At 34.2% G+C, this 15243-nt stretch overlaps 1 protein-coding gene across 5 annotated transcripts in view; it reads right to left on the bottom strand.

The window, feature by feature from the left end:
- The window catches only part of LOC117906946 (probable magnesium transporter NIPA6), a 49255-nt gene extending 48298 nt beyond the window's left edge, over window positions 1–957 (bottom strand). For 4 of the 5 annotated variants that reach the window (XM_034820238.1, XM_034820239.1, XM_034820240.1 and 1 more), the window contains exons 1-2: window positions 652–957; window positions 64–120 (exon numbers count right to left, since the gene is read on the bottom strand). In XM_034820238.1, the coding sequence (XP_034676129.1) occupies window positions 64–120; window positions 652–781 (187 nt within the window). In that variant the 5' untranslated portion in view covers window positions 782–957. Of the gene's footprint in view, window positions 1–63; window positions 145–651 lie in introns of all 5 variants that reach the window. The other variant, XM_034820241.1, reaches the window with a different exon arrangement.
- Window positions 958–15243: the final 14286 nt, after the last annotated feature.

Here is a 15243-nt window from a genome sequence, read left to right as displayed (position 1 = left end):
ACAGTTTTCAAAAATCAACAAAAGAAGAATTTTACAGAGTTTTACAATTCAGTAATGACTTACTCGTCACCATGCCAATCCACCAAAGTGGCTCTAATAAATACCCGTATCCACCCGAACCTTATATTAACAAACAAAACAATCCTCCATCACAATGAAGTTAAGCCAGTGGCATCCACTCACATACAGTTCCAACTGTACAGATCGCCCATCAGGAAGTGCAAAAAATCACCTTTTAAACGATTTTAGCACTTATTTAATCAAAATTCATACCAATTCAACACAAAGAATCGAAAAAATGCCAAATTGAACGGCTAAAAACCCATCAACTGAGACAAACTTTACCTTTCAGTACAGTGGGAACTGTACACGTAGCCCTGTCAAGATGACCAAAAAAGACAGTTCATTTGATGATTTTAGCATTTAAGTCCATCAAATTCAATCAAGTTCAATGCAAAAGCGTTTTTTTTTTTTAAGGAAAAAAAACTTAATATCAAACTAAATAGCTAAAACCAATCAAATCAAACAAGATTTCGATTTTCACTACAGTTGGAACTGTATGCAACCAATGCCCAAATCAACAGAGCAGGAAAATCAAACATGAAGATTGGGTTACGCCTGTACTGAAAATCTAGAAACTTCTCTACTCACTGGCTGGAGGCCCCGACGCGGCGGCTCGCTGGAGACCTTTCTTCTTGATGATGAAGCTGGATCCGATGAAGGCGCTGGAGACGACGGCGAGAATGAAACCTGTGAGATTATCTGAAAATGATGCGTCCATATTCCTCAAGGATGAATCGATTAAACACAACTTTCATCTGAACTGGACGATGATTGTGAATCAAAAGTGCAAACAGTACATAGAAAATTGAAAAGTTGAAACCCTAGATTTGTATTTTTAGTGAACATATACAGACAAAAAGGAGGAATGTGGCAAGTGGGAACTAGTCACCCGCAGGTCCAAGTCTTTTCGCTTTCCATTTATATACGTTCTCTTTCAACACAGTTTTTCAGAAATATTTTTTCAGTCATGTTCAATTTTGTTGTTTCAAAAAACATAAAAATGAAAATTACGCTTATACCCTTATAATTATTGATTATTAGGTAGACATCCATGAGTTTTATTATATCACCTTAATAGAATGTCTGATGACGATACAATAGGGCGTTAGGCAATCGTTTTCCAAGTTTCCAACACGGTTTAGTTTTTTCCGGGAAAAAAAAAAAAAAGGAAAATGTGTTTGTCAATTAAAAACTATTTTTCATCTATTATTTTTAAAATTAAAAAATAAAATAGTTTTAAATAACATTTTATAATTATTTTAAGTTGTTTTTACTTGTTTTTAAATATTATTTTATAAAACATATAAAATAATTAAAAATAAAAGACTAGATATAAGAATTATTTTTAAAATATATTTAAAAATATTAATTACATGTTAAAAATGCTTTAGAATATTTCAGGCTCTCCAACAAATTTCGTTCTTTGAAACATAAAAAAATAGCTTTCAAAAATTATTTTTTGAAAATAAAATGTGTCATCTTATTCTTCTCACCACTTCTCTTCAACATAAAAATTAAAATTAAAATTAAAATTAAAAAAAAAAAAAAGAGAGAGAAAAGAAAGACACATATTTATCCCAATGGTTTCAATTTTTTTTTTCAGTACAATTTAAAATTTTAATAAAAATAAGAAAAATACTAGATATACCTTAATAATTCAAAGATTAATTACTTAAAATTATTATTTTATTATTATTAGTAGTAATATTAGTATTATTATATATTACTTTAAATGTTTATATATCCTTTTGTGTGAAAAATAATTGGTTTATTATAAATTTTTTTATAATTAAATTTTATGCTTTTTGGTAATTTACTAATATTAAAAACATTTTTGTCTTATGTCACACATTATTAAAAATACTTTGGGGTTGTCATAATTGAAGATGAGAAGATACAAGAAGTCTAAGGTTGAAATTCGCACCAAAAAATCAGGTGAAGAAAATAGAAATTTAGGTCTTTAGAGGCTGTTAGTTATTAAGCATTAAAAAGACAAGGATTTGGGATTAGGTTTGGTTGGATTGTTAACAAAATAATGATATCTTAATGTGTATTTGATTCCTTTATAAACTAGAATTTTTGGGAGATAAAGGAATATATAATTTTAAAAAATAAAGATTTGTAACTAGTAATAATTTGATGTAGATAAATCACATATTTTTTAATTTTAATTATGAAAACCATTCATACCCAAGACATAAAACGGTTCAAAAACATCAAAAGATAAATTTTGTCTATGAATCAAAACATAATTTAACGTCTAATTTTGTCTAAAATTTAACAGAAATTGAACACAAAAATACAGAAATTGAATTTGAAATAACTTTTGTATTGAAAATATATCTTGAGTACAAAAAAGTTGTTAATTACAAACTGACTTGTTGACAACATAGAGATTTGATTATAAAGGGAAAGACTTTTGAAAAGAGAAAGATTACAAAAGCTAAGAGAAAAATTTTAGAGAACAATCTTGATAGCTCTAATTTTTGCTTTCTCCGTTCTACCTTGTGATGAAGTTGAAGTCTCTATTTATAAAGAAACTTGATGGACTTGATGCTTGTTGAAATCCATGGGGTTGATACCTTTAGAAATCCACCGCTTGAAGTTTATCTTGAATAGTTTTGAAAAGACTTGATTTTTTGTCTTCTTCTATCATTCTTATCATCTTTCGACATCTTAAAACTTTACATGTGTATTTTTATTTTTTATTTTTATCCTTTGGATATATACAAAAGTTTGCAAAGATATTTATCTAGATTATCCCATAGGTCCACCATAAAGGATTAGTTTTGGGTCTACATATGAGTCATCTGATAAGGTTATGTCTTTAGTCTCTTCATTGTCTTGATTGTCACTAAATTGCTTAAGAGTTTGAATAAGTCCTTGACGATATTGTTCTAAATATGTAGTAACTGCTAATGAAGCTTGACATTTGCTTTTTAGAGATGAATTTTGCTTGAGTTGGCCCTTGAGAAGAGCTTGCTGAATCTTTTGAATTTGATGATCCCAACCTTGAAATTATTTTCAAAATCTTTTATTGGCATACGAACTCTTGATTGAATTTATCCCACCATTTAATGTTGAATTCCTTGGAGAGAGAAAGTGGAAAAGAAGGAGGTTGCTCTTGTTTCTTGATAATATTCTATGTCAGAATCCATAGAATTCTTAATATAGAACAAGATGTTAGGAGTCTCGGTTAACTAATAAACTGAGTTGAAGTCTTCCTCTTGTAGAAGTTTATTTTTTCTTAAATCTCAGGAGGAAATATGGATTCTAGTAAACCAAAGAAAGTCCACCATTTTTTAAACCAAACAGGAAATTTTACATTATAGCCTTTTGAAAATTGAATAAACCATGAATGTTGGTAGCTCTATAAACAAAACATATTGTACCAGGCATCCATATAATCTATGTAGTTATAACTCATGGGATGGAAAGGTTGACTAAATGCTTTTGCAAGTGAAGGGTTTTTTTTTTTTTTTTTTATTCTAATTAGCAATTGTCATGACTCTAAGAATTTGACTCTTGGAAAATGCAATCTTCTGAAGATTATTTTTTATCAATACTATGAGTAATCTCAACTGAATCAATATCAACAAAGATAAACTCATAAAATTGACGAGTTTTTAAAAGATCATTAGAATTGAAATTGACTCCTTGAGAAAAGACATAAGGAAGGATTCTAGGAATTTCTTCAAAATTGAACTCGGGCCTAATGAAAGCAATTTCTAATGTTTTGGGTTTTTTGACATATTGAATGTTTGGAAATGAAGAGGAATTTCTTCAAAATTGAACTCGGGCTCAATGACTCTTGAAATAGTACTAGGACTAGATTGACTTTGAACAAGAAGACTTTTAAAAAGTTAATTTAGAAACTTTAATAAAACTTTTTGAAGGCTAAAGAGGAGGAAAGTCTGGACTCAGGACTTGAAAGGAATTTGATGTTTGTATTGGAAATGAAGAACGAATATTTGGGACATTTGACACCATAGCATATGAAGCTTTGGTTTTCTTAGATGATGAAAGAAGTCGAGGCCTAACAGGAGTACCCATTAGGATGGAGGAGAATCCTTACCCTACAAAAACTCCCGAGTAAGGAAGTTAGGAAGGGAATTCAACTTTTTCTTTAATAAATTCAATTTCAAAATCAAAGTTTGAAAGTAAAGCTTGTCATCTTGAAAAATTTTGTTTTGAAACCAAATTTTTAACATCCTTTTGTAAAATATCTTTTGCAGCTTTACAATCAATTTTTAAAATAATTTTTTTGTTTATCAAATTACTTTGAAATTTTGAAATACATAAAACTATTGATAAAACTTCTTTTTTTATAGTTGAATAGTTTATCTGAGTGTCCAACCGAATCCCTGAATGATATCTAACTATATGCACTTGATTATTATATTCTTGCTTTAATATGCCTCCATAACCTATATTAGATGCATGTGATTCTACAATGAGTAATGCATTGGGATGAGGGATGTTAATGCATGGTAAATGTTTGACTCTTTGTTTAATTTCTTTGACTAACTTAGTATGAGACTCAGTCTATGCAAGTGCATTTTCCTAAGTCTTTTGTATAAAGGTTCACAAATGATTCTCAAATCTTTAAAATAATTAGAGACATAATTTAAGCATCCTAAAAATATTTGCAATTGTTTTTTATCTTTTATTTCATCAGGAAACTTGTCAGCAAATTCTATTGACTTTTGAATCGATTTTGTTTTACCTTAATAAATCTCATGTCCCAAAATCTAAAATAATTTTAGTTTTGGAGTGGAACATGCCATTCCATTTTGCTTTGATTACTTTGAAAAACTTTTTAAAATGTACAAAATGTTTTTCTAATGAATCATAAAATACTAGGACATCATCAATGCATACAATAATGAATTGAAAATGAGAGTTGAAAATGTCATTCATAATATTTTTGAAATTCAAAATGAGCATTTTTAATACCAAAAGGCATGACATTCCATTCATAATGACCAAAAGGGACTATAAAAGCAGTTTTGTATCATCTTGTTCTCTAATTTGAACTTTCCAAAATCTTGATTTCATATCAAATTTTGAATAAACTATAGCACTATGGAGTCTTTTGAGTAAATCTTGCTTATTAGGAATAGGATATCTAATCCATTGTAATATTTCATTTAAATGTTTATAATTCATAACTAATTTGGGTGCACATCTTTCTATCTCAACAACATTTTAAACATGAAAAGTGACACAACTCCAAGGAGATTTTGAGGGTTTAATTAATTTTTTCTTTAATAATGAATCAATTTCTTGTTTACAATATTCTAAAAGTTTTTCATTCGTTTGTATAGGTCTAGGTTTAATGGAAATTGTGGACTCATCAAAATTTTGAAAATATGGTAAACTCACTTCACGTTTCTTTTTGAAAAAGATGTTGAATTTCTTTTATTCTTTTTTGAACTTTATATTCTAGAAGTTGTTCTTCTATTTTCTTATATTGAATTTCTTTTGATAGAAAATTTATGTGAGCTTGTTTTCTTTGAATTAAATTTATCCTTTTATTTATTGAATCACTCTTAACTTGATGTATGACTTTTTTAGTTAATAAATATATAAAAGGGAAAAATATGGTATTTTCTAATATTGTAGTTTTGACACACTCATTGATTACTTGAAAAAAGTAAAGCAGTGTAATAAAAGGAGTTCCTAGAATTAAAGGTTTAGTCATGTTTTGCACTAACATAAATTGAGTTCTAAAACAATAATTATCTTGACATATATGAACATTTTGAAGTAACGATTAGGGTGCATATAAAACTATCCTAAGAATCCCTAAATCTACATGATAAAAGCATTTATCACATCAAAACTATAGATCTAGGTATATAAATTCCAACAGGTGAAAAAGCTAGTGTGGATCTTGAAAACCAAGAGATCTTCTACTTGATTACTTTTTTTTCTTGGATCTAGGTGCTAGAGAATGATGGAATCCTCCCAAAGGGGTAGAGGCTAAGGTTCCTCTCTCTAGATTCTAGAAAACTAAAGAATAAGACAAAAGCTTTAACCTTTAAGGGAGTTTATATAGGTTTCCTTAAGGGCTTAAGTGACTTGAGTCCATCTTAGGCTTGGGTTATTTAATCCAACCCACTTGGGTCCTAATTGATTAATTAACCTTATTAGGCTCCAATTATTCAATTAACCTAGTCTAGTGATGACATTTACAAGATGCACATATGTGAATAAATAACCCCACTAACCCTAAAAAAATGATGCTACTAGGAATATGAGCTTGAGTAAGGACCATTGGAACCTATAAGAATGTTGGGAATCCTGGATAACTTCGCTTCCATACCTTGGATCACATAGGGTGCATGCAAATCTATCCTAGGCCCTCTAAATCAATTGCAATGAATAAATAGGCTCCAATTATTCAATTAACCTAGTCTAGTGATGACATTTACAAGATGCACATATGTGAATAAATAACCCCACTAACCCTCAAAAATGATGCTAGTAGGAATATGAGCTTGAGTAAGGACTGTTGGAACCTATAAGAATGTTAGGAATCCTGGATAACTTAGCTCCCATACCTTGGATCACATAGGGTGCATGCAAATCTATCCTAGGCCCTCTAAATCAATTGCAATGGATAAATAGGTATTAAAAAACAATATAGATACCATATAAATCATATATATAGAGAATAAAGTCACATACCTTTGATCTGGATGTTCCCATATCAATTCTAATCGATGTACATAACTCCAAAGTTGTAATGGATCTCGTAAACACCATGATTTTCTGCCTAATGACTCTTCCTTGTGTTTATGCATTGAGATGGTGGAGATCTCAAAGGTGGAGAGTAGGGTTCTCTTTTTAGACTGTAAGGAGAAAATGACAAGATATAGAAACCTTAACCCTTAAAAGGGTATTTATAGGTTTCCTACTAGGCTTAAGTGACTTAAGCCCACCATGAGTTTGGGTCACTTAATCTAGCCCAAAAAGGTTGCTAATTGATTAATTAATTATACAATACCCTAATTAATCAATTATCCAAATCCAGAGATATTGTGCAACCTTGCGTACTTACCAAAACGCCTTTATGCATAAAAATAAACTAAAAACCATCCAACCCTTATAAACCGTGTCATCAAGGAATACGAGCTCAGAGCGGGGACCACTGGGATCCATAGGAGTACTGACTCCCTCATAATCAAATTTTAAAGTTGACTCAACATCCCACTACAGATAGTGAACTACACTTCGGTACCCTATATATATATATATATATATAGGGTACCGAAGTGTAGTTCACTCCCTGACCTAATATCCACTGCATGTAGATTCCCCATGAATTATTGTATGTAATCTAACAAAGTAGTGCTATCACCCATCAAGATTACTTCTTAAATCCTTGAGTTACAAATCCCACTTATTATGTTATCAAATGACATACTCTACCTTTAAGGAGCATATGTCAAATTCCATTAAAAGAATTACTGTGACAACAAATTTCATGATCACATGTCCTTTGGATCACCCAAATGGACACATTGTCTCAATCCTATGAGATATCATGGTGCCTCTATTAAGAATACCTATTACCACCAACCTCCATTAATAGTGACCCAATCCATTGGGATATATGACCACTTTAGGATCTCACCCATGTCTTCTCTTATTGATTTTGACATAGTCCCAATATCCTCTCAAGGTTGAGAGTTCATGCTATATAGTAGTTTTGTGAATCATGACAATTGATAGCCTTTTGTCATGATTCACTGTAGGTCCTATCTAGTGTGCATCACATACGTTAATGCACTCACCATGGGAAACTTATCGCGACGGCCAAGACAAGTTATCCATTCAATTAGGAGGTGATGCACTACAGTCTCTACTGGATTGCCCAAATCCATGAACCGATTGTGGATAACTTATCTACTTAAAAGGAACCTATGACTTCTATCTTTTATGCAACTCCTAATGCACACTCGTCATGTACAATGTAAGAGATATGAGTTGAATGCTCAAATTAATGTCAATACACCAAAAGGACAATAAGAGGACAGTTAAGTTTAACTTCGTTATGTCATGTCTTGCTTTTAGTGGTTCAATCCCAACAAACTCTTACTAGCCCTAAAAGTAGACTAGGTACTATATAAAGAATCTACTCTACAATCACATCACCTCTCTATACTATCTCACAACAAGTTATCACTTGCTCTTTATGTGTTTCTTCTTCTAGTGGTACTTTAGTTCTTTAGACTATGCCACCATCCCACTTTTATCACATAACAGTATCTCAGACGATATAGCCTAAGGAACTAACCATAAGCCAAAAGGCTTCTTTTGTTGTTATAGAAGTAACAAAAACCACTTAGAGTGTATACATACTTAGAAGTCCAATTCCTAGTATGAAAAGAGTACCAACTTATCACAAAGATTCACAAGCATATAATCCTTTGTTCTTTAAAAATACTTGAGTATATGCTTGACATCCGCCCAAAGCTCTAATAAGAAAATGGACTAATATCCACTCATTATTCCTACAACAAAGCAAATATCTGGTCTAACACATAACATCGCATGCTTAAGACTATCCATTGTAGAGTCATAAGATATCGCCTTAATGTAATCTCTTTCCATGGATGTCCAAGGACATTGATCCTGGGAAAGACAACCCCAAACCCAAAGGGTAACAAACCCTTCTTGAACTTTTGCATCATGTACTTGACCAAATGCTCATTAATGTAGGTGACATGGCTTCTAAATGTCACAGACTTAGTCTTTTCCTAAGCTCGTGTGACACTTAGACAAGTCAAGACACTTGATCTTGCTAAGTCAGCCTTACTCCTAATGCTTAGCTTGTTAGGCTAAGATGTTCACGACTTGGAAGCTTTAGAAGGTGTAGTAGGCAACTCTTAAAGAATGGAAGCTTTTATTACTCAAAGGAAGTTTTACAAGTGCTTTGGGAACTCACTTGCTTGGTTAGGAAGTGGTTTGGGTGGTGCTTTAGCCAAATGAGGGTCTCACCTATTTATAGTAACCTTATGAAGTCTCTAAAACCTTGAAGGGTTCCTTACAAATCAAGAATAATCTAGAAGCTCCTACACATGTGCAAGGGTATGTACAAGATGGCTTTGGAAGGTTCTAGAACACCCCACACTATTCCAATGCTCTCCTGGCCAAGTGTAGAGATGTGTGGACATTTCTAGGCATTTTTAGAACCTTCCACACTCTTCCCACCAATGGCTTTGTGTAGATGGCTCTAGGAGTCTTCAGAAGCTTCCTGCCTTCTATATAACCCTTATGAGGAGGGTCATTTGAAGCATTTTGTGACACTCTCCCCCACTTATGTCGTCGATGTCCCCGTCGTTGTCTCTTCTTGAAGCCTCTCGATGTGTCTCTAGAACCTTCTCAAGGAATCCACATGTTCCCAACTTGTCTGCCTCTTAGGTAGTCATTTCCATTGGACTAGATACTCTATCATATAAGGGACCCCTTGTTTCCTGGTGACCCATTTAGCAAGGATATTTTTCACCTTCTTCTCCCGTGAGGCCTCGGATGGATGCAGACACTTGCATTTTCAATGCTTGGAGTGTTGCTTCCTCTTGCCCATCGAGTTTACCTTTCCTTTAGTGACCTTGTCCATGTGTGTGCGGGCTACCTCAGTTCACTCCTCTTTTGCCTCCTTTACTTGCACCCTTGATAGTAAGGAGGTCTTAGGTGTACTAGGTTTTGGGTTGACTTGGAGGGCACCTAGTAGCTGCATCGAGCTTGTGTGCTTGAGATGCCTCATATTTTTCCTAGCCAGGTAAGCCATGTTCTCGAGGTAGAATTGCTTCTTGATCTCCCTCTTGAAGTCTTCCCATGTTTCTATGGTGCAACAGGCTTTCTCCATATCGACGAACCTCCAACGCCACCATAAAGTAGTTGTGTCAGTAAGGTAGAGGGTTACATTCCTTACCTTAGTCACCTCATCAGTCAGTGCAATAACCTCAAAGTATTGGTCCATATGCCATAAGAAGTTGTCCAACTCCTTGGCTTCCCACTTGCCACTAAACCCTTATGGCTTTGGCACTTCCACCCTAGATGCCTCGTGTGTGGCCATGACTCGTGCAACACAACAGCCTTGTAGATGGCCAACTCTGCCTAACCTCTTGGTCTCAGGACTTCATTTGAGTGGCTAAGGCCTCTATCCTTGACTCCATGCTAGCAAGCATGCTCAAGACCTTTTCTTGGAAGGACATGAACTCCTCGTGTGACATCGGCTAGTCTAGCACCCCCTCACGAAGGTCTTAGATCTTCTCCCTTAGATTCTCTAAGCCCTTCTCCATGCCTTGCTCGATCAAGTCCATCCATTCTCGGGTGTCTGCCATGGCTAGTGCCACCTTGGCTAACCTTGCCTCTAGGTTGGCTATGACATCACGAGATTTATCCTTCATACCCCTGCCTCGTGCAGTAAGCTTGGTCTTCTTTCCATAGGTTTGCTTGCCAATCTCCTCCACGTTGGAGCCCAACATGCTTTCTTTACTATCCCCGCTTCGTAACGGCGCTCTGATACCACTTGTCACAGACTTAATCTTTTCATAAGCTCATGCGACCCTTAGATAAGTTAAGACACTTGATCTTACTAAGTCAGCCTTACTCCTAATGCTTAGCTTTCTAAGCTAAGATGTTCACGACTTGGAAGCTTTAGAAGGCATAGTAGGCAACTCTTAAATAATGAAAGCTTTTATTGCTCAAAGGAAGCTTTACACGTGCTTTGGGAACTCACTTGCTTGGTTAGGAAGAGGTTTGGGTGGTGCCTTGGCCAAATGAGGGCCTCACCTATTCATAGGCACCTTAGAAAGTCTCTAGAACCTTGAAGGGTTCCTTATAAATCAAGAATAATCTAGAAGCTCCTACACATGTACAAGGGTATGTACAAGATGACTTTGGAAGATTCAAGAACACCCCACACTATCCCAATGCTCTCCTAGCCAAGTGTAGAGATGTGTGGACATCTCTAGGCATTTCTAGAACCTTCCACACTCTTCCCACCAATGGCTTAGTGTAGATGGCTTCAGGAGTCTCCAGAAACTTCCTGCCCTCTATATAACCCCTATGGGGATGGTCTTTTGAAGCATCTTGTGACATAAAGGACCTTAACCCCAAGAATATATTGTGTCTTCCTCTATATTTTCATCTAGAACTAAGTAAACTTCTAGATCTTGATTGATGACAATATCCTTACATCATATCCAATGAGTATATTATCATCTACCTATAAGATCTTAGCACATCACCACACTTCTTTATGCCTTCTTGTACATACAAGGCTCTTTGCTATGAAAATGTTTGATTGTTGTATCTTATAAATGAGACATACTGCAATATATGAGTAATATGATGGATTTGAGTATGACCACTATTGAAAATGTTTTCCACAATTGAAACAAAGTTTCAAACTATAACCTTTAGTTATAGTCTTAGCCACACAAAAATCAGGTTTTCCATCTACTCCTGTGTTCCTCTTGTAGACCAACTTACTACTATGAGTTTTATCCCTTTACGTGCTCCTACAGGAACCCAAACTATGTTAAAATACAAAGATTCTAACTACTTCTTCATAGCTTCTTGCCTTAAGTGAGCACAAACACTACTCACTACTTCAACATAATCTATGGGATATAAACCTTCCACTACGATGAAGCATTGGTGTACTAGAAATCATAGGAATGCTATGCCTTTAACCCTCTGGATCCTTAGTATCATATGCAATGTGGGACTATCTTCTAATATATTCTCCAATATATATCACTCTTGGCATTATTCCTTATCATATAGTCTACATAAAAAACATGACATTTATGTTAACAAATATCTTCTGATGATCTTGACTATAAAGGTAACAACCTTAAAATCCTCTTATATATATTCTATAAACTGATATACCTCTTAAGAAAAAGAGGTATTACACAGTCTATAAGACATATACCCAAAAGAATATGGGAAAAATAATGAGAAACCTATCCATGATCTCACTATGTCCATCCAAGTTTGATATCTTCTTCTCACTTCTCTATTTTGCAAAATATACCTTGGTGCACATAATTGGGAAATAATCTCACGCTCCAACAAAAAAAATCAAACCTACTAAACATATCACCTTGATCTAATCAAAGTGACTTGGTATGTATACTCACTAGGTTATCCGATCCCGCCTTAAATTCAATTAATGTATCCAAGGCATTAGATTTCCTATATGATTACTACCCAAAAAGTGCTATTTTGCGCCTTTAATTCATTATGTTTTAAGCACTTTTGTGTAGTAGTTCTCCATTTTTATTCCAATTGGCATGTTAAGGACCTAGAAATGACTTCTAATCATATTTGTGGCTAGTTTTAGTGTTTTGACAGCTTTTTGGATCATTAAGACAAGCCAAGTAAAGGAGAGAAGCAAAGAGGAAAAAACAAAGGAAAACAGAGTGAAGAAAATAGAGGACAGTAGCTGCAGTCTTCCTTCACACTTTTGGAGCACTTCCTGAAGTCCATTTTCTACATGTTATATACCATTTCAAAGCTCAGGAAATCAAGAATCCAACGCTTCAAACCGTGTATGATTTGGAGCTGAAATGAGGAAGATATGGCCTTCGGAAGACAACTGCACCAAGCATGTGCGAATTTCGCACAACAGCCCAAGCATGTGTGAATTTCGCATAGCAGCCCAAGCAAGTGCGAATTTCGCACAGCAGCCCATGCAAGTGCGAATTTCGCACCAGCCCATGCGACTTTGGTGCAAAATCTCCTCTGTTTTGCCGACTCCACATGAGATATTTTCTTTTGTATTTTTTGATGTAAATTCCTTTCTTATCCCTGTAATTAGCCAATCACAGGCTTTGCTTTGTAAAGACTATAAGAGGGGTGTAAATCATCTCTCGAAATACACTAAGATATTGTATATTTTACACTTAGTAAAATACAGAGCTCTCTTTTGCTTTCCTTTTCTCTCTACTATTTTCTATTTTCTTTTTCTTGGAAGCCAAACAACCTCTGAGGATGTTTTCCCAGAGGATGAGAGGCTAAACCTTTGGTTTCTTGGAGTGAAGGAAGCTAGGTGAAAAGTCCAGATGCAAAGGTGGAAAACTCTCGTGCATTAAATACAGGTAGTTGGAGTTCATAAATGGTTTTTAAATCTAAAGTTTTGTTTTAAATCCCTTAGAATCACTTTGAATGACCAATACATGATAAGCTTTAGGTCTCTGTGGATACTTATTGCTAGATCCACATCAGTCCATTAGTTATCATGTACGAGCCATTGGAAAGTGGCTCAAGGTGAAGACCCATAGTGTCTAAAGCCATTAATGGAACTTGACTACCATTTCTATTGACTTTTTATGGATTAAATCTTCATTGTTAAACCTATACCGGTTCGGGAAACAACCATCCTTTATGTTGTTGTCCCCAATACGAGATGAGAAATCCGGAATTTCCACTTTGCATTCTGAACTTGATCCTAGCAACCCTTAGCTCCGGGAGACTTTCTTTCTTCCATTTTTACCTAGTCTATGTTAGTTTAGTTTCAAACACCACTTTCAAAACAAATTTTATTTTCTTTTAAACTTTAAGTTTTTGACAAAGGAAATCATCAGATTCAATTTCTAATATTGAGTATATCACTGGTAGAATGAAAACCCATCCCAGAGTTCGACCCTAGAGCTGCTATACTATAGTAGCTTTGCTACGCTAGTATGAGGTCATAGGATTTATAAATATTTTTTATTAAAACACCCGACTGGGCACGAATCACTATGTGCATATCCAAACCTAGAGCAATTATCACAAAAAGTGATGAAATACCCATACCCTCCCCATGCATGGACACTAAAAGTTCCATACATGTTAGTATGCACTAATTCCAAACATTCATTAACTCTACTCCTCTTAGTCATTTTACCATCAATACAAGATTCATAGACTTGAAGATCTTATGGAATCAAAGAGTCCAAACTCTACTAGTCTTTGGATCCGATTTAGATTAATATGACCTATGTCTAGATACCAAATGTTTAATTAGTGCTAGGTTCAATCCTGAGATCTGACTATTCTCATCACTTGGCAAAGTGATAATGGAATACATATAAAAGAAAATGATATTATCTCCTACTAACGTACATAACTAACCTTGTATTTGAAGTTAAGGTAAATATAATCCCATCATTTAACCTTCTCACTTGTTGAATATCCTATAAGGACTTACAAATAGTGGGTTTGAAATCTATCCACCATTAATGGTGAAATCCACCACTAAATATTCAACTATGAGAAAATGATGTATACTTTCCTTTTTTCCTTTAGGTAAACTAGGCATTCCTTTTCTAGTGTCCTAACAAGTCACCAAGGAATCACTTGCCCTTAAGTTTGTTCTTTTATTCTTTATCTTGAACTTTTCTTATTTGGTGTTGTTGTTCTTCTTCTTGATAGAAGAACTTGAAGAACCTTTGATTTCCATATGAACATCCTATAATCTTTTAGAATCCTCCTACCCATTCCCGAAGGAAAATAAAAATGTCTTTAAGATCATATGAATACTAGTGTTCATAACAATTCTAAGAGTAGCTTGTCAAAGTTGACCTACCTTTATCACCAAATAACCATTGCAAACTAGAAAGAGAACATCAAAGTCTCTAGTAATAGACATGTGTTGCTATTGCAACTCATTATCCAAAGAAACAAGTATAAGACACTTGGTCTTCTGATCCATCTAATGCCACCTTGATATACCACTCTTTCCTTTTGCTAGGTTAGCTGATATGGAATAGCTAGCTCTTCCTAAACTAGCCTTTATGCAATTAGTTACTATATCTAGAATAAAATTAGTCCAAGTGATTAGGGTCTATTGTGAGAAAGAGAATGATAATAAAACCAACATGATATCTGTAACAAAGAATATAACTAAACATATGACATAATTGAGCATTCAAGGCATCTAATAATTAATTTAGCAAAAATGTAATGCTCTTAAACTACATATCTTTTTGCAAGGTATCCTAGTATCATAAGAATCAAACTTAGGGTAGGCAGTTCATGACTATCATCATACTTTTTATTTGGTAAGATCAACATTCCTTTTATTTAGCCTATGGATTGTGCAAGTGGGACTGTGGTGGACAATTCAACTACTTTAATTCCAATGATAAGTGTATAACCATTGTCCTTGAA

The sequence above is a fragment of the Vitis riparia genome, chromosome 18 (assembly GCF_004353265.1).
Source record: "Vitis riparia cultivar Riparia Gloire de Montpellier isolate 1030 chromosome 18, EGFV_Vit.rip_1.0, whole genome shotgun sequence".
Lineage (NCBI taxonomy): Eukaryota > Viridiplantae > Streptophyta > Magnoliopsida > Vitales > Vitaceae > Vitis > Vitis riparia.
This window is presented reverse-complemented; position numbering and strand designations above follow the sequence as displayed.